Source organism: Exophiala spinifera (genome assembly GCF_000836115.1).
Source record: "Exophiala spinifera strain CBS 89968 unplaced genomic scaffold supercont1.1, whole genome shotgun sequence".
In the NCBI taxonomy this organism is placed as follows: domain Eukaryota; kingdom Fungi; phylum Ascomycota; class Eurotiomycetes; order Chaetothyriales; family Herpotrichiellaceae; genus Exophiala; species Exophiala spinifera.
Genome location: NW_015622513.1, coordinates 4894184 through 4917936, shown reverse-complemented (window position 1 = coordinate 4917936; position 23753 = coordinate 4894184). Strand labels below are relative to the sequence as shown.

General features: G+C 50.7%; 9 protein-coding genes across 9 annotated transcripts; 3 read left to right on the top strand and 6 right to left on the bottom strand.

Annotated features, from left to right (window-relative positions):
• Positions 1–57: 57 nt before the first annotated feature.
• On the bottom strand, positions 58–2755 carry PV08_01824 (uncharacterized protein; the record flags this gene model as incomplete). Its single annotated transcript, XM_016376184.1, has 4 exons — positions 58–1668; positions 1720–1905; positions 1963–2521; positions 2568–2755. 4 exons carry the CDS (start codon positions 2753–2755, stop codon positions 58–60), a joined length of 2544 nt encoding a protein of 847 aa, XP_016241460.1.
• A 1261-nt stretch (positions 2756–4016) lies between these two features.
• PV08_01823 (uncharacterized protein) lies at positions 4017–5934 on the bottom strand (the record flags this gene model as incomplete). The annotated part of the gene is made up of 2 exons (XM_016376183.1): positions 4017–5700; positions 5750–5934. The coding sequence occupies 2 exons, from the start codon at positions 5932–5934 to the stop codon at positions 4017–4019; spliced, it is 1869 nt and encodes a 622-aa protein (XP_016241459.1).
• A 1333-nt stretch (positions 5935–7267) lies between these two features.
• On the top strand, positions 7268–9005 carry PV08_01822 (uncharacterized protein; the record flags this gene model as incomplete). Its single annotated transcript, XM_016376182.1, has 4 exons — positions 7268–7649; positions 7699–8073; positions 8123–8530; positions 8581–9005. 4 exons carry the CDS (start codon positions 7268–7270, stop codon positions 9003–9005), a joined length of 1590 nt encoding a protein of 529 aa, XP_016241458.1.
• A 497-nt stretch (positions 9006–9502) lies between these two features.
• PV08_01821 (uncharacterized protein) lies at positions 9503–10491 on the bottom strand (the record flags this gene model as incomplete). Its single annotated transcript, XM_016376181.1, has 2 exons — positions 9503–10305; positions 10365–10491. The coding sequence occupies 2 exons, from the start codon at positions 10489–10491 to the stop codon at positions 9503–9505; spliced, it is 930 nt and encodes a 309-aa protein (XP_016241457.1).
• A 559-nt stretch (positions 10492–11050) lies between these two features.
• PV08_01820 (uncharacterized protein) lies at positions 11051–12197 on the bottom strand (the record flags this gene model as incomplete). Its single annotated transcript, XM_016376180.1, has 3 exons — positions 11051–11181; positions 11252–11923; positions 12002–12197. The coding sequence occupies 3 exons, from the start codon at positions 12195–12197 to the stop codon at positions 11051–11053; spliced, it is 999 nt and encodes a 332-aa protein (XP_016241456.1).
• A 1782-nt stretch (positions 12198–13979) lies between these two features.
• Positions 13980–16265, bottom strand: PV08_01819 (uncharacterized protein; the record flags this gene model as incomplete). The annotated part of the gene is made up of 1 exon (XM_016376179.1): positions 13980–16265. One exon carries the CDS (start codon positions 16263–16265, stop codon positions 13980–13982), a length of 2286 nt encoding a protein of 761 aa, XP_016241455.1.
• A 907-nt stretch (positions 16266–17172) lies between these two features.
• On the top strand, positions 17173–20274 carry PV08_01818 (uncharacterized protein; the record flags this gene model as incomplete). The annotated part of the gene is made up of 1 exon (XM_016376178.1): positions 17173–20274. One exon carries the CDS (start codon positions 17173–17175, stop codon positions 20272–20274), a length of 3102 nt encoding a protein of 1033 aa, XP_016241454.1.
• Positions 20275–20954: 680 nt separating this feature from the next.
• Positions 20955–22360, top strand: PV08_01817 (uncharacterized protein; the record flags this gene model as incomplete). Its single annotated transcript, XM_016376177.1, has 3 exons — positions 20955–21210; positions 21347–21433; positions 21606–22360. 3 exons carry the CDS (start codon positions 20955–20957, stop codon positions 22358–22360), a joined length of 1098 nt encoding a protein of 365 aa, XP_016241453.1.
• Positions 22361–22617: 257 nt separating this feature from the next.
• On the bottom strand, positions 22618–23238 carry PV08_01816 (uncharacterized protein; the record flags this gene model as incomplete). The annotated part of the gene is made up of 1 exon (XM_016376176.1): positions 22618–23238. One exon carries the CDS (start codon positions 23236–23238, stop codon positions 22618–22620), a length of 621 nt encoding a protein of 206 aa, XP_016241452.1.
• Between the last annotated feature and the right edge of the window lie 515 nt (positions 23239–23753).

Genomic DNA, 23753 nt, shown 5'->3' with positions numbered 1-23753 from the left:
CTCTAGAGTTGCTTTCAACTTCTTCTTCATTCGTGATTACATATTAAGGCTCATCATCTAGAATGATGTGCTGACAGTATTACTACTGTCCTTGCGACGATCCTGAGTCTCAATCTCCACCGAATTCTGCACGCTGATATTCAATCCCCATCCACCTGGTTTGGATGCGGACCAACCTTCCGGCTTCAACTGGAAAAGGCCAAAAAGCTCGCTCACCCAATTTTTCGTTTCGCCAATCGGCGACTGGCTGCTGCGCGTAGGGCTGTCTCCTTCGCATGATCTCACACGCCTCATTTCTATTGCTGATGAATCTTTCCAGTTCCTATCATAATCCACGATAGTTGCCTCATCACTTCGGCGGCTGACTGCTGATCTCCCGAATGGAGATATGAATGTTGGTGACCTCGGGGACTTTGGCGACTCGGATCTTGAGCCATTCAGTTCCGCGACACTTGATGTCCTTCCCCCAGAAGTACTAGATCTTCCTCGTTTCTGCGCGTCCTTTTGTAGGTGACCGAATTGTTGCTCGACAGTTTGAGCGAAGACTTCGTTGTCCATATTGTCCGTATGAACTTGTTGTTGGACACTGAAAAAAGATAGAGGTACAAAGGTCAATTCTTTCCTCGTAGGCGATGCGTGAATGTCCCTCAAAATGCGGACAGTGTAGAAGACACAAGTTGTGCAGTTCTTCGTCGACGAAGACCTACCACCATGTTGACCGCAAACGCAGAATTCTTTTGCGGAAAATTTGGCCTGCATCATGGTGTCATAGTCGCCAATGAAGTCCACTAGCTTCACGAACGCGTTGTACAGTTGCCATCGAAATGCCTGGTCGATGGCTCGCGCAGTTCCTCCGTTCAATAAGGCTTTAAGGATTTCACTGATTGCCATCTCATCGAAGGACTGCAGCTGATTCTTCTGTTCGGGAGAAAGATCAGGTATCTGTAATGTGACAAGTGGAAGCTGATTCTGTTTATCAGTCGGCACGAGGAGGTCGAAGCTTTTGTACATGCTGGGCTTCAGCATGAAACATGCCAAATATGTTCCCGGGGGGGGCAGAAATGATCGGGCTGAACTCTTTCTGACTCGCAGCATTCTTTCCACAAGGTCGGAACGATTGACTTGCATGCTATTGGCAAGAGAGTCTGCAATTTGCTGAACAGATGCGAAGCGATAACCCAAGGAGGCAAATTTGGCCGCTTCAGTACGATTGACTTCGCGCACAAGAAAGAGATATTTACCTCTCGTGAACGTTTTAGAGACGATGCCTCTTTCAACGTCATTGCTCATGGTATAGGTGGAAAGGAGCGACATTTTTCGGAGGCCTTTGGGTGATTGCGGAGGGCAATAGACTGCACCGGTGTCCATGGGCTCCTCGAACAAAACACCGACTTTCTCAAGAGGCTCATGGATCGTGTTTGCGAGTTGCTGAGCAGCTACACAGAATAACTCCTTGAAGACACGGGCAAAATTGAGTGATATTTCACTGGTGTCAACGGGGAGCGTTGTAGCAGTAGATCCAGGGCGGTACTTGTGCATGGTCGGATCTGTCTCGACATCATTTTTCATGCCGGGTATGAGATCCTTGAAAAGCTTCCACTGGTGAGAAGCTTGAAAAATCCAAAGGAAGGTTTCATGAGTCCTGCTCAATTCGTCCTCGCCAAATGTCTGTCAAGTAGGTGAGCGCAAACACTATCATCGCTCAACTTCCTCACGTACCTTTTCAACATAATGATTGGTTATCTTGGTATTAGGCAGGAGCCCATCCTGGGTGATCATGAGGTTTCCCTCGTCGTCGAAATATGCACAAGCAAGCACAAGCCGTTGAGATCTAATTCTGGCATTGTGACGCCTGCGCCCTCGTATGCCGATAACAACGAGGAGTACGATGCAGGCGCCCATGGACTGCATAAACTTGTCAAAAGTGCTCTTTGGGACAGTAAGGAATGTCGCACAACTCACCAGGCAAGAGGCCACCACCGAGGTTCGGGTTCGAGAATCGCCATGTACAGCCAAGTCACCTTTCCAGTGATACATGGTTCCAGCTGCTGCGGTCCAGTGCATACCGGATACTGCCATGGCCAGGACACATGCGCAAAGCGTTCTTTTCCACCAGAGATCAGACCATTTGTCCCGCATCCGGAAGAATAGGCTGAGAGATATGAGGCTTGCAGCTACTGATATTATCGCAGCGCCAACCACGTTTCCGGGAGAATAGGAACAATTGTAGTTTTCGACCCCCAGCTGACCCATGTAATGCATCCCGCACACCGCAGCACCGGTCAGAATTCCTGCAACAGCGACATGAAGTTGGCGAGCTTTGGCGGGCGTTCCGAGGAGGTAAAATGCGAAAATCAAGACGGCGATAGGTAGGAAGAACGAGGCCGCGGTGAAACCTTGGTTGTATAATATCTGGCGCTGAGAGTCGCCATGATCAAGAACGATAGCTCTGTTACCGACAAAATGCATTGCCCAAATGCCAATCCCGCCCATTGTTATCGCCGAGGCGATCAAAAGAAACCTCGGTCACGTTAGTCTCTTCGTTTGCCTCGCGTGTCTGGACCTACCAGTTGTAAAGACCCCTTGTCGATGTCCGGCGTTGTAAGAGTTCGATGGTGGTAAGACACCCCACCAGCGAGGTGAAGAATGAGAGGACTACATATCCAGGGTCGTAAGACACCACCGTCGTGGATGACGCGGTGGTAACCGATTTCGCTGCATGAAGATGCCCGTTCAGAAAGCCATCCACCTCCATTCGCGGATCCAGACAAGGCTCGAAGCCTCGTCTTGACTGAGGGACGTTCACGTCAGAGCGACTTGAGTGGCGAAGACTTTGTATCTGGACGAGCACAATGCATTCAAGAGGTTCATTTCACACCCGCGCGATAGAACCGAATTCCGCGGGGCCTGTAACAGAACAACAATATCAGGAATCACTGGAGAGGGATAGCTGAAGTAGAATAAGAACAACAATACTGAAGCCTGAGTGAGTAGTCTTCATGATGGAGGAGAGGGTGGTTTAAGAAAAGTGTGAAGTAAAGGCGAAGTCAGGAAGGGGCGAGGTGAGGGTGGTGTCTCTTTCGAGGTAACCACCGCCATCCAAAAATCTCGTACTGCCATTAACATGACCCCAGCAATAGTCTGAGGCAACAAGGGATAAGTGACATGTACGTGCGGTACAGCTCCTTGCGGGAGATGCGAGAGTAAGACAGCATGCGCAGATGGCGTGGGTCTCAAGCATGTCGGCAACGGCAGCCAACGAACGAGCTGAAGGCGTGGCGCCCATCAAATGGTGGAGCGAGCGATCCAAGACTTTCAGGAATCCGAAGTAGAGGGAGGCTGAAAGCGTAAGAGTTCGGATCAGCCGTTGAGATCATGACCAGAACGGCCCAATCACCCTTGCGTGGGCAAGTTGCGTTTTCAAAGGGGCCCGTCTCGCACAAAACCCGTCGGTAGCAATAACAAAAAGGTTGACAAGTAGCTCCAGGGTAGCTAATACACGGATAAAGACGAACAAAACGGCCATGGACAGGCTGAAGGGATTCCGCTGGGAGTCGCATCCGAAGCCATGGTGAAAGCACAGGACGGCGAAAGAGCATCACCGCAGCCAGCCGGTGGTGGCGGGTGGTGAATCCTGGTAGATGCAGTCCAAAAGGAACTGAAAAGATGCGCTGGGTGGGTGGGGAGATCCAGAATTGACACATTTGACACCTGACGCCAACATCGGACCAGTTCGCAATCACACAGGGTGAACTCGTGTACCGCAGCCGTTCTGTCCGTCACCCACCGTGTGTCGATCGCGATGGCCATGAGTTTCGGAGATGGAGAGCAGCAACATGGCGAGATGGGAAATGGAAGGCGACACATGAACCAAGGTAGGTGATTTTAGTCAAGAATCAAGCTAAGCCATACGTTCTTTAGTACCTCGTATAATGCTCCGTATCATATCGATGATCATCATATTAACAACATCCAGGTCATTCAACTCCATTTTGTTCTAGCCTTATCCCGGTCCTTTACCCGTGGCGCGTTTCTTTTGCGCTGTCCCTTTGTTGAGCTGTGATGTCGTCGTCGCTGTCAGATGCGAGATCGTATGGCTCCGTGTCTAGATTCGCCTGTAGACGACTCGAGCGGAGATTGTCCAGCTCATTTTCATCGAAATCTCCTGCTTCCACGTCTCTTCTTTTCACAGAAGAACCGTTCATGAGCGGCACACTTAGATATCCTCGTGATTGCACCCTTCTCGAATGCCACACCCACCAGCCAAACAAGATCGCAGCAATCAGTACAATCACAAGGGCAGCCTCTCCACTGCGATAATACGCCTTAAGTTCCGCTTCCTTGAGTCTGCTCTTTTCGTCTTCGATCGCAGCGGTGCTGTTGGGATGACCACCCACACTTGTTTCGCTCCCTGCTTTCTCCCCGTCAAGTCGACTGTCGGCTGGTGTGCCTCCAATGCTGGCGATGTCCACTCCCATGAACCGATCGAGCATGTCCCGACTACGCCTTGGCCAGTCAAATGGCACCATATGGCTGGCGTTGTAGAAGAGCACATACGTCAGATTTCGTGCTTCCTGATAAAAGCCTGCCGGCTCTTCCTCAAAGGTCCAGTCACGCTTGGGCGCCCAAACCCCGGGGCTCAGCTCGAATCCAGTACCTCCAGACCATTGCAAATTGCCAATCATGTCCTCTGTGCCGAGGTGGTTGCAGATCATGTCTTTCGCGCCGCTGAAAAGCAAGATAGGAACACCGGCCTCCAATATACCTGGAAGGAAATCAACACTAGGTTTCGAATGACTGGCTCGGAAAGCAGAAGAAACAGCGCCCGAGCATTCCGTCCATCCTGTCCGCTTGTCTGGGTTGATGTGCAAAGCATCAATGACATCTTGCCGCCGAAGATAAGGTGTCACTTCCGTCAAGTCGGGTGGCCATGCCATGCCACACGACGGCCAGTGGTCTTGTAGCCGGATGTCGTACATGTTGTAGCACTTCCCGTCTTTCTTGGTCACGTCGAGTATCATGGACAGAACGGTCTCACACTGATTGACATCCACCTTTTCAGAACCACCTGGCTTTCCCAATTCAGCGAGACATTTTGTCTGTGAAGCCTCGACCTTGTTGGCTGCCTCTGTGCCGCCTTGTATGAGCCCCTCCTGATACGCGAAGGGAAGATACGATAAGTATTGTTCTTTTGGCGAAATCCAGCCGTTGCCAATCAGAAGGCCCTTGATGTTCCATTCCTGCTTCCCTTCAATGCCTGCTCTGGCGTTGCGATCGAGAATCGTCCGTGTAATATACGGTATATGCTGACCGGCGTACGACTCCCCGGCAAAGTACAGGTCGTCATTCTCATACTCTGGAAAGAGGGCGAACCACTTTTCCATAAACACCAGGAATTGGTCTGCCATCTCTTGCAATTCATGTAGGTAGCTGTCCGTGTTGACGTAGCTGAAGCCTGTACCAACTGGATTGTCCACAAACAATAAATTCGCGAACTCATCCCACGAGCCTTCGTTATATATCAACTTTCCTCCTTCTTCCACGCGGTATGGACCAAGCTCCATCATCGCACCATCCATCGAGCTGCACCCTGGACCGCCATTGAGCCAGATGACCGTCCGCTGTCGATCAGCAATGTGTCGGTTCTCGTAATGCCAGAAGAAAAGATGTCCATTGTGTTCGGGTGTGATCTCAATGTGCCTAGGATAAAGTCAGGACATTTGTTTCACTAATTTCCGGGGTTACCTACCCAGCGTGCATTTTCAGCAGCGGTCCATCAGGCTGTCCAGGCAGCGATTGTACATAGTAGTCAGCTGCGGTCTTGTCGGAGCTCACAGAGGAGACTGTTAGGAATGCCAGGGCCAGCGTATAATGCAGTAATCGCGTTGTCCATTTTGATACGGAATCTTGAACAGAAGGTTCGTGGCCAGCCATGTTGCCCGAGGAGAAGTGCGGGCAGACGTTTTGGGCAGTGGTTCTATCGCTCAGCTAACATTTCTGGCAAACAACTCGGGTGAGCTAGACAGTGAGACGTCAATTGAAGACGGGACAGAACGGAGCTCCAAGATTCGAGAGGAAAAAGAGGAAGAACAGAAACAAATTAGATATATTGCAAGAATCAAGAGATGGCTTCGAAAACTTGGGCCAGATTTCTAGTCAAGAGTTCCGTGAAAGGATGGGATAGGGAACGAGCCCCCTGTTCTGACACGTCGCTGGGTCTTGCTGGGTCTTGCTGGGCCACAGCCTCCAGGTAACTGGGAGGGCGACGATCAGGCTTCGCTAGGGGCTCTCTGGGCTTTCCAAGTCGGGCGCTTCCAGGCCTCCGCTTTACTTGCCCTCCATCTCCTCCATCCTCCAGTGTGCGCTTAACCTTCCTCAATGAGAAGTGCTGACGTCCTCCTAACGACGTGTCGGCTTCTCCTGAAACACTGCATGCCAGAACCGTCTATTCTCAGCGTATTCAAACAGAGTTCTTAGAATCCAAGATCGGGTATCTCGTTATCCGGAATTGTTCGACACGCCGATGGGCTTAGGCGTGTCCCTTCAGGCAGATTGAGAGGGTTAAAATCTGGAGCAACATCGTGGCCGAGCTTGGCGAAAGCAACACCAGACTACATGCTTTCGTTGGCACTGAACTGTGAGTGAGGTCGAGAGTCTTCTTGTCATTGTCCTTGTTGCTATCCGATAGGTCTTCCAGTATGGATTACAGACATGTTCTGTGCCTCCGGAGGTCAAGCTCGACTGGTACGTATACCGAATCTGGACGTGGAGGTCATGGACTCGGATATGGAGGCTATCTGGCTGCTGATACCGGTCAACACCTCCTGTCCTGCTGCTTGCCAACAGTGAATGTACAGTTCATCTGAAAATTCAGAGAATCCCTCACACCGCCCACAATCTCCTTTGCTTCACTTCTCTCGAATTTTCTATTGTCCGCCCCCGTCTACAAAAATCTCTGCACTGCTATTGTCCCTCCCGCCGTGAATGCCATTCATTCGCAGAATTTTCGAGATGAACAAGCGGCAGAAAACCTCAATATGGAACAGAACTTCAATGCAGAAATGGTTCTCATGAAAGGGTGGCTTCCAACTCTTCTTCTTCCCTCAAATCCTCTCGTCTCTTGTTCATCTTCCCATCCCCAATCCAATACTTTCTCTCTATCGAAGTCTTGCTTGGAAGATCGGAACAACGTCATTGGTCTTGCCAGGTTGGTATTCCTTTGAGACTTCTCCTCTTCATCCGCCTGGTTTTGCCTTGCTCGCCCCAAATGGCTTGCTCTAAGGCGGCCGGTCCTGGCACCTACACCTGCAGTGCAAACCCCGAATTGGAAATGTCAGTGACACTCAACACGAACTTCCCTATGGACCACAAGTGCTCTGGTGAGGAGAGATGTGGCTCGTCGTCCCAATCTGCCTTGCATACCATTCATGAGAAGCACTGCGTCGAGAAGAACATCAAGCTGGCAAAGTTCACAACCCTCGAGGAATATCTCAACAAGCCATTGCCGCTCGAGGACTACCTGAACAAACCACTTCCACCTACACCGAATCAACCATCCGTCGACCTGTCGCGTGTAGCCAGCCAGTATGGTGAGATCCTTTGGGCTGATGCTGATGCTGACGCCCGAGACCTTGTCAAGACTGTCTATGGTAAACTCTACACACCACAGCTTTGTTTCAAACCCTGACCATGGCTTAGAACAATCCCATGTCCAACCTTTCAATGGTGACTTCCAATCACAAGCTCCCACCTATCCATCTCTGAGAAACTTGAGAGATTCGGAACAGCTCCCGAACTATGCCCTCCACGGCCTGGTCGATCCGCTGAATGAGCAGTCTATTCCGAAGAAGCGAGCAGTCCTCTCACCAGAATCAACCAAACCCAAGCTTCGTTCGGCAGATCATGCATTCCTCACCAATTCAGCTGACCTGTATGGTTCACACAACCCCGCCAAGTATGTGGTTTCGAATGTGGATAGCTTCGAGATCTACTTCGTCCAAACCGAACGTTTGAAACGCAAAGCACCCTCGCCGATTGAGACGAAGTCCTTCATTGGTTTCTCTGACTCAAATGGTGCGTTTATGGTGTGTATTCGAACATCTCTTACTGACGTTGGCCATAGTCTTCGCATGCAGCCCTGTCCCATTCAAGCAGCTCCGTGATGACCGACAAGACGCGATGGAGGTCGTGCTGAGTCCAACAACAGCTTCTTTGGATCTTCTTCCGCCTTTGGCTCCGGTTCCAGCTCGACTTCCTTCTATCCACACTATGGCTCCAGCTCCAGTTCCTATTGACCAAACTTTGGCTCCTGCTCGACCTACTGTCCAAGCTATGGGTCCTGCTCGACTTCCTTCTATCCACACTATGGCTCCAGCTCAAGTTCCTGTTGGCCAAACTATGGTTCCATTGCTTCCAATCATCGGTCCAGGCACTGTCGATCCAGACTCTCCTTACCAGAATGAATTTCTCCGTCCTCGAGGCTGGCCTGGTCAGTTTGAAAGCTACGAGGTCGGACATATCAATCGTCGTGGTAAGTTTTCAAGTCTGCCATTCCAATTACATTGCTAATTCTGCTCATAGCTGCTCAAGCCACGTCACCCGAGACCCAGACCTTTGGCAACCCAGACCACCCCAATGGTGAATTTACTCATATCAACTTCTGGGTCGACCCTATTGAGCACAAAGACTACGACCAAGAACGTCTCAAGTCGGTCCGCGTCCGCAAGGTCGCCTTCAGTCATGCCGACTATGAAACCGACAACGCATTGGAGATGGAGCGCTCTGCTGCGGAGGAGGCCCTGCGCCGCCAGGCTTGCCGCGAGTGCGCCGCAGCGCGTCTTGAGGGCGTGTCTGTTGGTCACCATCGCTATTACACAGGCAAGATGAGCCTCGGGGAGTACATGATGCACAAGATGTGCATCTGCTGGGACGACTGCTGGTGCAACAAATTGTGCACCATATATGCCGACGTCGTCTGTCCTTGCCACCGTTTCATCCTCTTGTGATGACGGTTTGGCTCACGCCTCCGACACCATGGGGGTGAAACGGTGGTAAGGACAGACGTCGTCGTCTGGGAGGAGAAGAATGTTAGAGTTTGAAGAGACTCCATATGAGTCAATAAAAAGACTTCCCTCCACATACTTCAGTGTCTCAACGCCGCCCTCCCCCTTCCACCATTGTAGTCGCTGTAATTTGGCCGACTTTTGACACCGGTGCAAAGTTGCAAGCCGAAGGCGATACAGCGGAGGCTTTGCTGAGACGTATAAGACACTATCTGGTATGGCCGGGTGGTGGATCCCCGTCCTAAAGAGGCGCCTAGACTCGTTTTGGGAATGGGGGAGCCTTGAGTGGTGTTTTACGTTTAACAGCTGATGATGACCAGAAACCCAACGATGTGCATTTCGTCTCCGAGTCAACGGAAGAGCCTTGAGGTATGCCGATGTTGCCGATAACGTCTTGACAGCCACAGCGCTGACACCGAAGAGCCTCGATATTCATCCCTTCACCCCGTCATCTCGACATCTTTCGCAGTCTGTCCAGTCAACTTCTTAGTCGTGACCTGGTTGCGCATCATGGACTCTAGTAGCACTTCCTTCAGGACCGTTTGAGCACCACGAGCAGCTGCAACCGCGCTATCGACCAGCTCTTCGAAGCCCGCGTCCTCTTTTCCTTGAGATGACCCTGAATCGCTGCACCATAGTTCGACGATCTCGTCCCGTGTAGGCAGATATCCCACCAGGCAACTTGACACCACCTTCTTGTGTTCGATAGCAGCAGGATCAAGCACCTTGACCGGCTTCCCATCTGCACCAGACACGATAGCACCGACTCCAGCTGCCAGGAGGTCCAGGCAATCGACACGTGCATCTGCAAGGGCCGCCATGGCGACGTTGATACACCCAGCCAGCATGTTGTAGAGTCCCAGTCCCGAAATCCGGTCTCCTGTCTCTTGGTCGTCTTCACCCTCTAGAACAGTGACTGCGATATCGAGGGAGCTCTTCGGCCATCTGTCGGGGATGACGACACCCTTCAAAGCGTTCTGCAAATGCAACCCCAGGTCTTTCTCCGTAGAATCACGAACATATCCTCGTCTGTTCCGTGTTGCAAACGGCGCAAACTTGACCGACGCACTCAGTTGCAGATTGGGCGAAAAGGATGCGGTTCTCGGTAGAGGCTTAGGTCCTTGGACCGAGCAAGACAGTTTGATTGTAGAGGACAAAGACACAAGCGTTGGCTTCACAGGCTGGCTTTCGAGTTCAAGGTATGCCGACCCGCTGGCAGAAGGGACGACTCCAGTCTGTAAGACTATACCCATTCATGTCAGTATTGGTATTCCTCTCTTCTGCGCAAGGGGGTTTGCGTACATATCTTCCGCAGTTCATTGTGCGCTCGTAGTCGTTTCTTCTCTGCCTCGACAGTTTGGCTCGAAGCCACAAAGACCGGAGGGCTGGTCGTGCCGGCAGGGCCATTGACGCGCCGTCTGTCAGACATCGGACCTCAGTTGGCACAGTAAACGAGCAGGCGACCCCATCAAAGCTTCGCAACCTCTGGGATTTGGGCGCGTGCGCTATACAGTTGAGCCTCGTGCACTTTTGATCTTTTTGCGGCCAAACCTTTGTTCAGACGTCATTGGTCAGCCTCGCCAGGTCGACTAAATGTGCTGACCAGGTGCGGAATAGATGGACAACCGTACTATTTGCTACTGCGGAGTAAATGATCCGGCGCGCGACCCTGTGGTGAGCCAGGGAGACGTCTGCTCCCTACTCCGTATCGCTCATTGATTCAGCACGACTAGGCATACGAGGACGATGTACACGCTACTATCTCCTATACCCGACAATACTGTTTCGGTAGAAGGCTTCATGAGGCTGTTTCTGAGGGATGCTATGGTCTCGATCATCTTTAACATTAATCTGATACTTTCCCGACAACCATTCCCTGAATGGGTTCTTGAATGACTCTTTTCTAAGACTCTCTGTACACGTACGGCGGCTTGATCCTCGCTGCGATCTCATGACATCCTCCCTGACCAGATATGAGCCTCACCTTTTCAAATAGCAGCCGGTGCAACCAACAACTGCCCGCCCTCGGGATGAATGAGTTGATTATTCAGGAACAAACCACCCTTGCCAACCAGGTACAAGATCGTTGCAGCCATATCGGCGTCTCCGCCTCCACGTCCTGCCATGATACATCATCAGTTGATTGCGCCTTTCACCCCGAACAAGGACATATTTCAGAGGAAACTTACCGGCCGGGTTACTCATCTTCGAAGTCAGCTCGCTCTTCTGCGTCTCGTCGCTTTCACCAGTTGTCATCTCGCTGGGGAAGACGCCAGGTGCAATCTGGTTGACACGAACGCCCGTTTCCGCAAGCGTCGTGGCCAACATGCGCGTCAGATGCACAAAGCCAGCTTTACTCGTTGCGTAAGCGAATTGTCCACTGCTTGACCCCTTCATCAGACCGCTGATGGAGGTGATGTTGACGATGCTCGAGGTATAGCCGGGTGTGACATCCCGTCCTTTGGCCAACAGTGGCAAGAACGCGGCAGACATGAAGAATTGGGCTGTGATGTTCGTCTCGAAAGTGTCCTGCCAGTCAGAGACTTCTGATCTGAGCATGTGCCGCGAAATGCTTGCTGCCGATTTCATGTCCGGTTGCCCGTTCTTGGAGAACTTGGTATGATCGTCTCTAGCGATACCCGCATTGTTGACGAGTAAATGGATACCCTTGGATTCCTTCTTGCCCACCTCCTCGGCTAGTCGGATACATTCTTCCTTCTTGGTGATGTCTCCTGGCAAGGCGTGGATGCTTCCTGGACCCTTGCTGTACTGTTTAACAACAGCATCGAGAGCTTCCTCTCGGCGACCTGTGATGTAGACCTTGGCACCGTTCGTCTGCAAAGCCTGTGTAATCATGAGTCCTGGAATTCGTCAGTCACTTGCCCTTTACCGTGCTCGATGTGTCCCGAGCATGGTCCTTCACTGGGTGGAGCAGATACCAATTCCGGTTCCACCACCTGTGACCACAGCGACAACATGAGTGACGTCGAACAACTTGCTAGCTTGCAAATCCTCGTTCGGAAGGTGCGATGTCTGGGGGCCTGACATTTTGCGAAAGATCTGGGTAGGTTGGTGCTTAGGGACAAACGATTTGATCAAAGGCGACACACTGCGAGATAACAGAGCACGATTCATAATGTTAAGCAGAAGAATACACTGAGCAGATCCGGTTGCGGATTAAATAGTGGGCAGAGCGCGAAGATGAGCTCATTGACTTGGACCATAATACCGCGATGCCATCATGACGTTAACACGAAAATAATCCCCAGTACGGGTACACTGTGAGTACATTGGCCATGGGACGGTATGCTGGACGAAAGGTAGAACAGTCTGAGGATAGTGAAGATTTCAAGGTGCCCTAATTGACAGTGCATCAGTCATGAGTATCCAGCTACTTCTGTGTTTGACTTCAGGAGACGCAACAAAGGCTGGAGGCAACATCGTTAGTCAGCATTTCTAGGAAAGGCCAACACGTGATATAAAGCCAAGAGTTGTACACTACGGTGGAGCACTGTGAAGCTCATCGCGATATACGCATTAATAAATTTTAATTGTTTTGTTGATGGACTTCCACCTCTCAACCACGAGCATGAACATGTCACCAACTTCGAGGCTAGACAACAATGATGTTGAGCTTCTCGCTTCTTCATGATGGTTTTCTTCTAGTGCACGGGGTATGTTCTCTTCTTCCGTCTTTAACGCACCGCGGCAAATTCCTTGATGAAATTTATCATACATCAGTTCCGGCGATAACCTATGAGCCATGAACTTAACATGCACTACCATCTGACTTACATCTCTCACTATCTTTCTTGATTCAACACCGACGTATCTTGCATCAGACGAACTGACGTGAGAATCCAGACGTAGTGCCAGCCTCGATATCTTTGCCCCAAACAAGCTTCAAGCTCGGTAAGTCATCTCCCCATTTTCAAGCACACTCACTCTCGTGAGAACCTCTTCCATGATGATTAAAGGTTTTTTCTCAATCAGTTCTGCTTCTGAATACAAGTTGAAGAAATCATTACCAAGCTTACCAATTGTCTGATCTATTTTCTGTCGTGCAACCCTCCAAACTGTTCGATTCTGGGGATTTTCGATTGCTGACACTATCTCATCAGTTAATTCAATTGCTCGCAGCGTAGTAGATATGTTTTCTCTCTCGATCACAAGCAATTGTTAGTTTTCTGGCGAACACCCAAAAAGTGAGCCAATTTTCCTCATTTTCCCCATTCCCCTTGCCCCTTTCCGCCGTCACCGCACTTTCTAGATGATGACACCAAGTCTATCCATTCTCCGAGTTCACCCTCATGGGCGACACCTTTCTAACGTGCCTCGAACCCCCTGAAAATCACATCTCGACGTTCCATCCACTCTCCCTGATACCGGACCTGTGCTTCTCACCCTGGAACCGGCTCGTCAGAGCCCTTCGAGGCAGAGGCACAGTGGATGATAGGTTGTGGAGAAGCTTGGCCGGACACAGAGGTTGGTTGGAAGGGGCAGAAGGGCTTTGTTCTCGCCGCCCTGTGTCGACTGTGCTTTCTGCGATCTCGTTATGAGGTCGTGGTTGGCGCGTCTTCCTGGCGGGGAAGGGGATGAGGTCTTCGGCTTGTCTGATCGCCATTCTTCACGTTTGATCTCTCCACCTCGATCGTGATGGCTACATCTCCAAGTGGAAAATGACTAACAGTTTTCACAGGGTAAGCGTACTGTTATTTGGCTTTGTAGCATCAACAATACAAGCCCAAAGGATGAGAGTTGTATTGGTTTTTTTCAGAGTGCTTGTCTTGACTGTCAACTTGTGTGGACATGTACTACTTAAACCCCCCGGGTATCCCATATTGGTCCCACGTGAATGTTCTATACCTCGGATATACTTCTGTGAGGGTTCTCTTCTTGAGCCATTGCACAGAGCTGTTACTCATCATCATAATCATCAATGATCTCGTTATCATTCTTGTCGTCATCACGTCGTGCTGCTAAACTGTCAAGTTTCATAACCAATCTGTTGACGGTTCTGGCTGGCCATGGCACAAAAGTGGTTGGATTCGCATCCTCAAAACTCAATCCTCCAAGTGACGAATTCGTCCCACTCCGCTCTTCTTTCTCGACCTCACGGACCTTGTCTATTAAGCCAGCAATGCAGGCATTAATGGCCGTGCTTGTTCGATCCATCTCTGCCAGGACCTCTTGTTCGTCCTGCACATAATTTGAGAGGTCATCTACCACGCCATCATCTTCCTGCAAGTCAAGGCCGTCCCAGACTTCTTGGAGGCGAGAGAACAGTGCTATGAAGTGATCAATCTGGCCAAGGAACGTCTTCAAAGCATCAATAAAGGTCTCATTGTCAAAAAAAAGTGCTGATTTGAGAGCCTGCAGATATGCTCTGTGAGCTGCGGCTAGCACTCGAGGATCACTTGGTGATGACTTCGCATGCGAATACGACGCTCCGAAAGTGTTGTCTGTAAGTCTCGATTGGCCAGTCGATGAGGCCGTAGTAGGTCGGGATGATCTTGTCGATGCAGACGCAAGTCGATCATCACCACCCAACCAAGACTGAAACTGGACCCAGCTGCTCTGGATAACCTCACCCTGTAGATAGCTCTCAAGCTCATTAACCATAAAAAGGGCACTACTCGCACATGTCCAATGCCTCCTTGTCCTCCTTGTTCTATGCCCATCCCGCGCTCTTCGGAGTGAGAGCAACATTTGCCCTGCAGATGTCGCACTTCTCGGGGGCCCCAATGGTGTGGGGAACGAGCGACGTTGTGCAGTTAACTTCCAAAGGCCAGAGAGGTGTAGACCTGCTCTACGGATTGAAAGTAGGTTGGCGTTTAGGAAGCCATAGGTTGTTATATCCTGTGCGGAAAGAAACATGTGCAGAGGTGAAGATGAAGGAATGGTCGTAGTCAGAAGCGTAGGCGTTGGCAATAAAGTTGAGACCATCAATGGTTGTGCGAGTGAATCGACAGGCTTCAAGGACAGAATCTTTCTAGCAAAATCGAAGACGTCGTCGTCGGGATCTTCGTCTGTGTGTAAGGCTGCTAGCTCAGCCATTACCTTCGACAAAATTGAATTGATTTCCGCATCCTTGATCGCCACATCGTCGAATCGACCGACTCTCCTAACAGGCCGGGTCAAGCTTTGGTTCTGCTGACGATTCATGATGCGAGCGTCGGCATGAGCGACCATTAATACAGCAAATTCTCCATGACCAAGGAGAAGATAGTCCAAAGTTACTCGGAGTAACTGCAAAACCCGTGTCCGAGGAAGAATTTCGACAAGAGCGTTTTCTGAGATGGATTGATTGATCGAAAGCAATACACCTTCCAGTCGTGACAAAGTTAGTGGATATCGAAGTGATTCGAGCTGCCGTAGATGAATTGCTAGTAAACTCATAGCCGGGTCTTCAGAGCCTTTGATAGTATTCGCCGCAGATGCTGCACCAGAACGTAGCTGATGCAAAGCACTCCCAATAGACAATAGTGCATTAGCACCAGTAGGGCTGAGTAACTTTGGGACTAGTGAGTTGTCGACCATGAAAGAGTCCATTGCTGACAGAGATTGTGGATTCTCTCTGATGCAGAAGTCATCAGCACCAGCGGTTGGAAGCTTTCCATATAGTATCCAGAATGAAGCAGCCCTTACCCAGGCTTTCTGAGCCACTGTCAGAAGTTCAATGGCCATCTCTTCAATATCCGAATAGCCAGTATGGGTTTCTTTTTCCAGAAGATCCAGAATACCTGCAGCGCTAGACTGTTTTCCCACCACCTCGTTGTCTCCGGGGTCCAGTTGCCGGGCTAATGACCACATCCACTCCATGCGTCGCGTCCAGGGTGCAAATTCCGATACCAATGTGCTAAGAGGCACTATGTCATAGGCCCCAACGTAGCCAGCGTCCTTTTTGAGTATAGAGGCTTCGACCCTCAGAATAGTATCCACGAACTTTCCAAGGTGAAGCTCAGCCATCGAGGAGCTTACAGCTCGACAAACCATTGAGTGGTGCTTCCTCGAGACTCGTGCAGTGGCACTCTTGATCTGAACGTGTAGTTCATGTAGGTGAGCAAGGGTTTGAAGCATCTGATGTTCTGGCGGTGACATATATTGGTTCAGATCATGTCCCTCCTCATGCTCCGATTGACCTGCCTGGGTCCAGACAGGCGATCGGACGCCCGATAATGACAGGATGATTTCATGTAACATCTTGGACGATTTCCTGCGGCTGGGTGGAGGCGAAGACGAGGAGGAGGGTCGTGGGCAACGTCAAAAGAATGTTCAAGGTCGGATTGCGATTGGCACCAGAGTACTATTCGGCCGATGAGTTCGAAGCGACACATGGAGAGGTTGAGAGACCATAGTGGGATATTCAACCTGGGGCGGTCAACGCGTGCAACTGAGCAGACAGGTGCGCGTGCTGGGCGACATGAAGGGTGACTCCCCGACCTACCTTGCTGAAGGGACATATCCGTTCTAATACATGGAGAGAGAGCAATCCGAAAGGCTGAACACTGGGAGGATGCCTTGTCTAATTACTTCGTTCGCACTGCTGACCTTGCTCAAGCGCGACGGAGTAAGTACTTCATTATCGAAACGCTGGAAATGGCCTAGTGGCATCTCTCTTGTTGTGTTGTCTTCGCGGCAAGTCTGCCGAGCAGTGCTGCCGCCTTATTGCATCACCGATAGCTTAGTTAAGCTAATCAGCCACGGAATAAAGTCACTCGCAAGGTGGCAGGCGCAGGCGCAGGCACAGACACAGCACTCCAGCGGGGACTGACTTGGTTGACTTCGCGAATCTTCTTGACTAAGACACCATCTTACAAACTGTTTGCCTGCACTCTGCCTTTCTAATCAGCGTTTGCTCAAAGCTTTTCGTTCTGTCATTCCTTCCCTACGATCACATCACCTCCCCAACGACGCTCTTCCTTCATACAATCTCGTCCTCATCCGAAGCGCCCATTGCTCTTCGGATCAATCCTTCCGCAGCCTGGGTCTTGCTTGAGGCAAGGCCACTGTCACCATTACTCCTCACGCCGAAATCCCGATAAATACAAAGGCCGGTAGCAAGAGAAAGGCTTCTACAGAAGATCTCTCCCGGCCAGAGAAAAAGATCATGACAGACACTGTAATGGAAGTCGACAATCCTGGGGCTGCCATTCAGCAGCTCCAGTCAGGCGAAATTGACGAATCGCTATACAGCAGGCAACTTTACGTGCTAGGACATGAGGCTATGAAACGCATGGGCTCTTCCAATGTTCTCATTGTTGGCCTGAAAGGTCTGGGTGTTGAAATTGCAAAGAACATTGCACTTGCTGGCGTCAAGTCGCTTACACTCTTCGACCCTAAGCCGGTAGCGATTGCGGACCTATCTTCACAATTTTTCTTGCGTACGGAAGATGTTGGCAAACCTCGCGCCGAGGTTACTGCTCCGCGGGTTGCAGAACTGAACTCCTACACTCCTGTCTCCGTTCACCAATCGCAGTCCTTGACCGACGATCTTGAACAACTCAAGAAGTATCAAGCCATCGTGCTGACAACCACGTCTCTCAAAGATCAACTGGCTATTGGAGACTTCTGCCACAAAAACGGAATCTACCTGACCGTAGCAGATACCTTCGGTTTGTTCGGCTACATTTTCAACGACTTTGGAAAGGACTTCACCGTGGGAGATGTCACAGGCGAGAACCCAATCAGTGGTATCATCGCAGATATTGATGAGACTGGCCTAGTTTCTGCCCTTGATGAAACTCGTCACGGCTTGGAAGACGGTGACTACGTCGAGTTCGCTGAGGTCAAAGGTCTGGAAGGTCTGAACGGCGCCGCTCCCCGCAAAATCACGGTGAAGGGTCCATACTCCTTCTCAATTGGAGACATCTCTGGTTTAGGCAAATACGAAGGAGGTGGTCTTTTCGCTCAGGTCAAGATGCCAAAAGTGCTTCAATTCGAATCACTTTCTGATCAGCTTAAGAAGCCCGAAGTATTGATCTCTGATTATGCCAAGTTCGATCGTCCTGCGCAGCTTCATGTTGGTATCCAAGCTCTGCACGCCTTTGCTGAAAATCACAAGGGGGCACTTCCAAGACCACACAATGATGAGGACGCAAAGGAGGTGCTGGAATTGACGAAGAAACTTGCAAAGGACAGCGCCGAAGAAATCGAAATCAGCGATAAGCTAATCACAGAGCTCAGTTATCAAGCACAGGGCGACATAAGCTCTATGGCGGCTTTTTTTGGAGGCCTTACAGCACAAGAAGTTCTCAAGGCAGTTTCCGGCAAATTTACTCCCGTCAAGCAGTGGCTCTTTTTTGATTCTCTCGAATCCCTTCCTACTTCAGTAGGACGCAGCGAAGAGCTGTGCAAACCTCTGGGATCACGGTACGATGGTCAAATTGCTGTCTTCGGCAAAGAATATCAAGAAAAGATCTCGAACGTCAGAAACTTCCTGGTTGGCGCTGGCGCCATTGGTTGTGAGATGTTGAAGAACTACGCTATGATCGGTCTCGGAACTGGTCCTAAGGGCCATATCACAGTCACCGACAATGATTCGATCGAAAAGAGCAATCTCAATCGTCAATTCCTCTTCCGACCCAAAGATGTTGGAAGACAGAAGAGCGAATGTGCAGCTGCTGCGGTCCAAGCCATGAACCCCGACCTCAAAGGAAAGATTACTCACATGACCGATAGAATTGGACCGGACAGTGAAGACATCTTCAACGAACAATTCTGGAATGAACTTGATATTGTCACCAATGCTCTGGACAATGTTGAGGCTCGCACATATGTCGATCGTCGCTGTGTCTTTTTCATGAAGCCTCTACTTGAAAGTGGTACTCTAGGAACGAAGGGCAACACGCAGGTCATCCTGCCCCGCCTTACCGAGTCTTACTCAAGTTCTCAAGATCCTCCAGAGCAATCGTTCCCAATGTGTACGCTTCGAAGCTTCCCCAACAAGATCGAGCACACCATCGCCTGGGCTCGAGACTTGTTTCAGTCATACTTTGTGGGACCGCCAGAAACTGTGAACTTGTACATCACGCAACCAGACTACATCGAAACCACGTTGAAGCAACAAGGCAACGAAAAAATGATTCTGGAGAGTCTCCGTGACTACTTAGTTACCGAAAAGCCAAGCGACTTCAACGACTGCATCGTATGGGCCCGGATGAAGTTCCAGAAGGAATACCACAATGCAATTGCACAGCTGTTGTACAATTTCCCCAAAGACTCTAAGACATCGACAGGCGCTGATTTCTGGTCTGGCCCGAAACGTGCTCCTACTCCTCTAGAGTTCGACCCCTACGACACAACACACATGGGCTTCGTTGTGGCCGCTGCCGCTCTCCATGCTTACAACTATGGGATCGAGGTACCAAAGATCTCACATGAAGACTATGTCAAGGTCCTTAGTAGCATGATCGTTCCGGAGTTCAAGCCCGATGCAAATGTCAAGATCCAGGCGGACGAGAAAGAACCTGATCCAAATGCCAATCAGCCAAGTTTTGCTGATGACGCCGAAGAACTCAACAAGATTATTGCTGAGCTACCGTCCCCTGCAATCATCCCAACCTTCCGGCTCAATGTTGTGGAGTTCGAGAAAGATGATGATACAAACCACCATATCGATTTCATCACAGCCGCTAGCAACCTTCGGGCCATGAACTACAGCATTCCAGTTGCTGATCGCCACAAGACCAAGTTTATTGCAGGGAAAATCATCCCCGCCATCGCCACAACGACGGCTCTGGTCACAGGACTTGTCGTCCTCGAGCTGTACAAGATCATCGACGGAAAGACGGATATTGAGCAGTACAAGAATGGATTTGTCAATCTTGCATTGCCGTTCTTCGGTTTCAGTGAGCCTATTGCGAGCCCGAAGGGCAAATACCAGGGCAAAGATGGCGAAGTCACGATTGACAAGCTATGGGACCGCTTCGAGATTGAGGACATTACTTTGACTGAATTCCTGGCGCACTTTGATTCTCTGGGGCTGAGCGTCACCATGGTCAGTTCTGGTGTGAGCTTGCTGTATGCGAGCTTCTACCCCCCGAACAAGACCAAGGATCGTCTGCCATTGAAGATGAGCAAATTACTGGAGACCATCAGCAAGAAGCCCATCCCGGACCACCAGAAGAACATCATTTTCGAGATCACGGCAGAGGATACCAGCGAGGAGGATGTAGAGGTCCCGTATGTCATGGTCAAGTACAGACATTAGCTGCGAAGGAACAGCGAAATAGGAGACGTAGATAGAAGCCACTTTTCAGGTTGTGAATTGGAGTTGGAGCATGGAGTGAGTGTAACAAGACTGAGAGATGGATAGCGGTTTCCACGGGCTTGTTCTCCCGACTCTGTATCAATGGTTTCAACACAAAGTCATAGAGCATAAGATAGGTATTCATCCAACACGAAGCTCCCGACCTTGAAACGTAATAGGATATTTATTTTGGCCCTCGGACAGCCAGATAGGCTAGTGTGTATTACTGCATCTTTAGTCATTATGGCAGGCTTAGTCACCCGCGCATTAGGATGCAGTTAGCGATGCCGGATTTCGTCATGATTGAACGATCGATTCTTCATGATCTCTACATCGTTCGCCCCACCGTTGTTTGATTATTGATTATTGGAGCGCCCCTCGTCATCGGCATCGCTTCCGCACTGTGGTTTTTCGCTGGCTGCGACAACGACATAAAAGACGGGGCCTGGACTGGCTGTATTGATACACAGCAGACCTGCTTCAAACCTCGAGGAATCGTCGAAGGGGAACATCCCATGTCCAATATCATTGCACGTCTCCGTCAACAAGTACACCACCTCGTCAACTCTCCTGCTGCGGCGACTACCACAAGTACTACGACACCACTGCTACTAGCTAGACCAGCGAGACAATTCTCAACCATGTCGGTACGCAGCTCCACTTCCCTTGTATCTATCGGCGTCCTTTTGCTTTCTGCCGTTGCTGTCCTCTGGCTGAACCATTCCACGCAGGACGCAAAAGCCACGATTACAGACTGGGTCAAGCCAGGCGACAAGTCTGGAGAATTCAAGCGGCAGCAATCGTCCTTCCGGAGCTGGATATCCAAAGATCCCAACTCCGAGTTCCCGGCCGAGAAGGGGAGGTATCACTTATATGTCTCTTATGCTTGTCCTTGGGGTATGAATGAAACTTGCAGCTTTTTTTTAAGTTCCCTTTTGTTCAACCACGCTCCCCTTCATTCCATTTTCCGTCCTTGGAACCTCGATCCGAACTCTGTCCGGTTGGATGCTAACGCGCGATATTGGGTTCTCAGCTCATAGGACACTCATCGTGCGCAAACTCAAAGGTCTTGAAGACATCATAGGCTTCACCAGCGTGCATTGGCACATGGGCGAGAAAGGTATGTTTGATCCCCTGATTCCGTCGTTTTGCATCTTTGGTGGCCATGTTTTTCGTTTTCTCTGCCAGGACCTTGAAGCCGGGGGGGGGAAGGCATCTTTCTCTTTTTCTCGATTTTTGTACCGAGTTGTCATTGTACCACCCTATTAACGCGAATTTCCCCCCCTTAAAAGGCTGGCGTTTTGCTACTGCCGACGAGAATCTCCCTGGAGCCAACACCACGCCGGACCCGCTCCACCCGGAATTCACGCACCTCCGCGACCTCTACTTCGCCGCGAACAAGGACTACGCCGCGCGCTTCACCGTGCCGGCGCTGTGGGACAAGAAGAAGCAGACGATCGTGTCCAACGAGTCGTCCGAGATCATCCGCATGCTGTACACCGAGTTCGACGACCTCCTGCCGGCCGAGTTCAAGGCGCCCAACGTCGACCTGTACCCGGCCGCGCTGGCGGCCAAGATCGAGGAGACCAACGCCTGGACGTACGACGACATCAACAACGGCGTGTACAAGTCCGGCTTCGCGACCACCCAGGAGGCGTACGAGAAGAACGTGGTGCAGCTGTTCAAGTCGCTCGACCGCGCCGAGGCCGACCTGGCGAGCTCAAAGGGCCCGTTCTACTTTGGCGACGCAATCACAGAGGCCGACGTGAGGCTGTACACCACCATCGTCCGCTTCGACCCCGTCTACGTGCAGCACTTCAAGTGTAACATCAGGGACATCCGCTCCGGCTACCCCAACCTGCACAAGTGGTTGAGAAACCTGTACTGGGACGTCCCTGCCTTTGGCGAGACGACCCAGTTTGAGCACATCAAGAAGCACTACACAAAGAGCCATAAGCAGATCAACCAATTCTCCATCACGCCCGTGGGACCTGTCCCCGATATTTTGAAGCCAGACGAGGAGGTTGTTGCAGCGGCAAAGAAGTAGAGAATTCTTTCTCATCTTGTCAATGCATTTAGATTATCGAAAAATTGTTCGCTATCTTAGGTTGCATAGGGACGTCCTCAGTGGATGGTAAGCTATTGATACAAAAACAATATTCTCTTGTCTTTCTCTACGACCGTGGCAGGTTCCATTCCCTCCTCTCCTTCTGCGAAAGGCTGCTCTTGCGCAGTCCTAGGTTGTCCTTGTCAGAGGCTGTATGTCAAAAGCGAATCAATTCAATTGACATCTGGACGACAAGTTCAAGTCGCAGCCGTAGATCCACCACCCGTCCCCAAACTTGCAGCCGCTCCATACAGTGCTCCTTTAGGTGTTTCGAGTCTTCGTTTCAACCATTCTATCTGCGCGATTGCAGACACGATCATGTGATCAAACTCATCCCACTCCATGTTATCTTTCCAGACCTCGATGCTTCCACTGGTGAAGTGATCTGTCAATGAGATAGTACACACCCGGCGCTTCACTTGGTCAAAGCATTCGATGCTGGCCTCCGTTCGCTTTGGACCTTCTCCCACTGTCCACTGGTAGGTTTTGATCTTGGTGGTCGGGAAGCGGGCTTTGTACGTGGTGATCCTGTCGTGCGAATAGACAAGGTTGATCTTGCTGGAGAAACTGTGGAAGATGACGGTTGCCAATTGGAAGTTTTTTGGTGCAAACGATATCAATACATCGGGCTTGGAGAAGTTGAAAGGCCGCTTGTAGGAAGCCACATAAAGAGGCTCAGAGGAGCCCAATGGTGTCAAGGAGCTGGAATGGTTTGCATACTTGAAGGCCAATGTATAGGGACCCTCTGCGGTCTCATTGGAGTGGCTTCCACTCAACCGGTGCACGCTTCTTCTCGCCTCGGTGGGTGAGTTGCTCATTCTGCCTTGAGACTGCTAGTCTGCATTTAGTCTTTGTCCATCGTTTTCATGAGGAGTATTGTCCCCCGTGTGGTAAGACGGTGGCTGAGTGGAGCCGCCTGGCGTTTGGAGAGAGTAGTCAGAGGGAGGATGGAGTGGAGTCGGTGAACGAGTTAGTGGGGGTCTTGCAGCATCGACATGAGGCTGTCGAAGCTCAGGCTCGTCTTCTCGATGCTCTGAAGGCATGACGATGGTGGATGACGACGAGTATAAAGATGTTGAAGTAAGCGGGCCAGGCCGAAAATGAGCGACTGGGGCGTGAGGCTGGCCCTTATGTGCCGTGTATCAGTTGAGAGGCCACAGATGACGGGGGTGGATTAACGGTACAGCATGAGTGCAGTATAAATGCAGGTGAAAACAACTCTCAAGCGCAGAGCCGGCATTCAGGACGTCTCACGATCGTTCCTTCTTATTCTCTCTCACCTTCCTTTTAATCTCCCGGCGGGAGCCTTCCACTGCCCCTTATCGACGATATC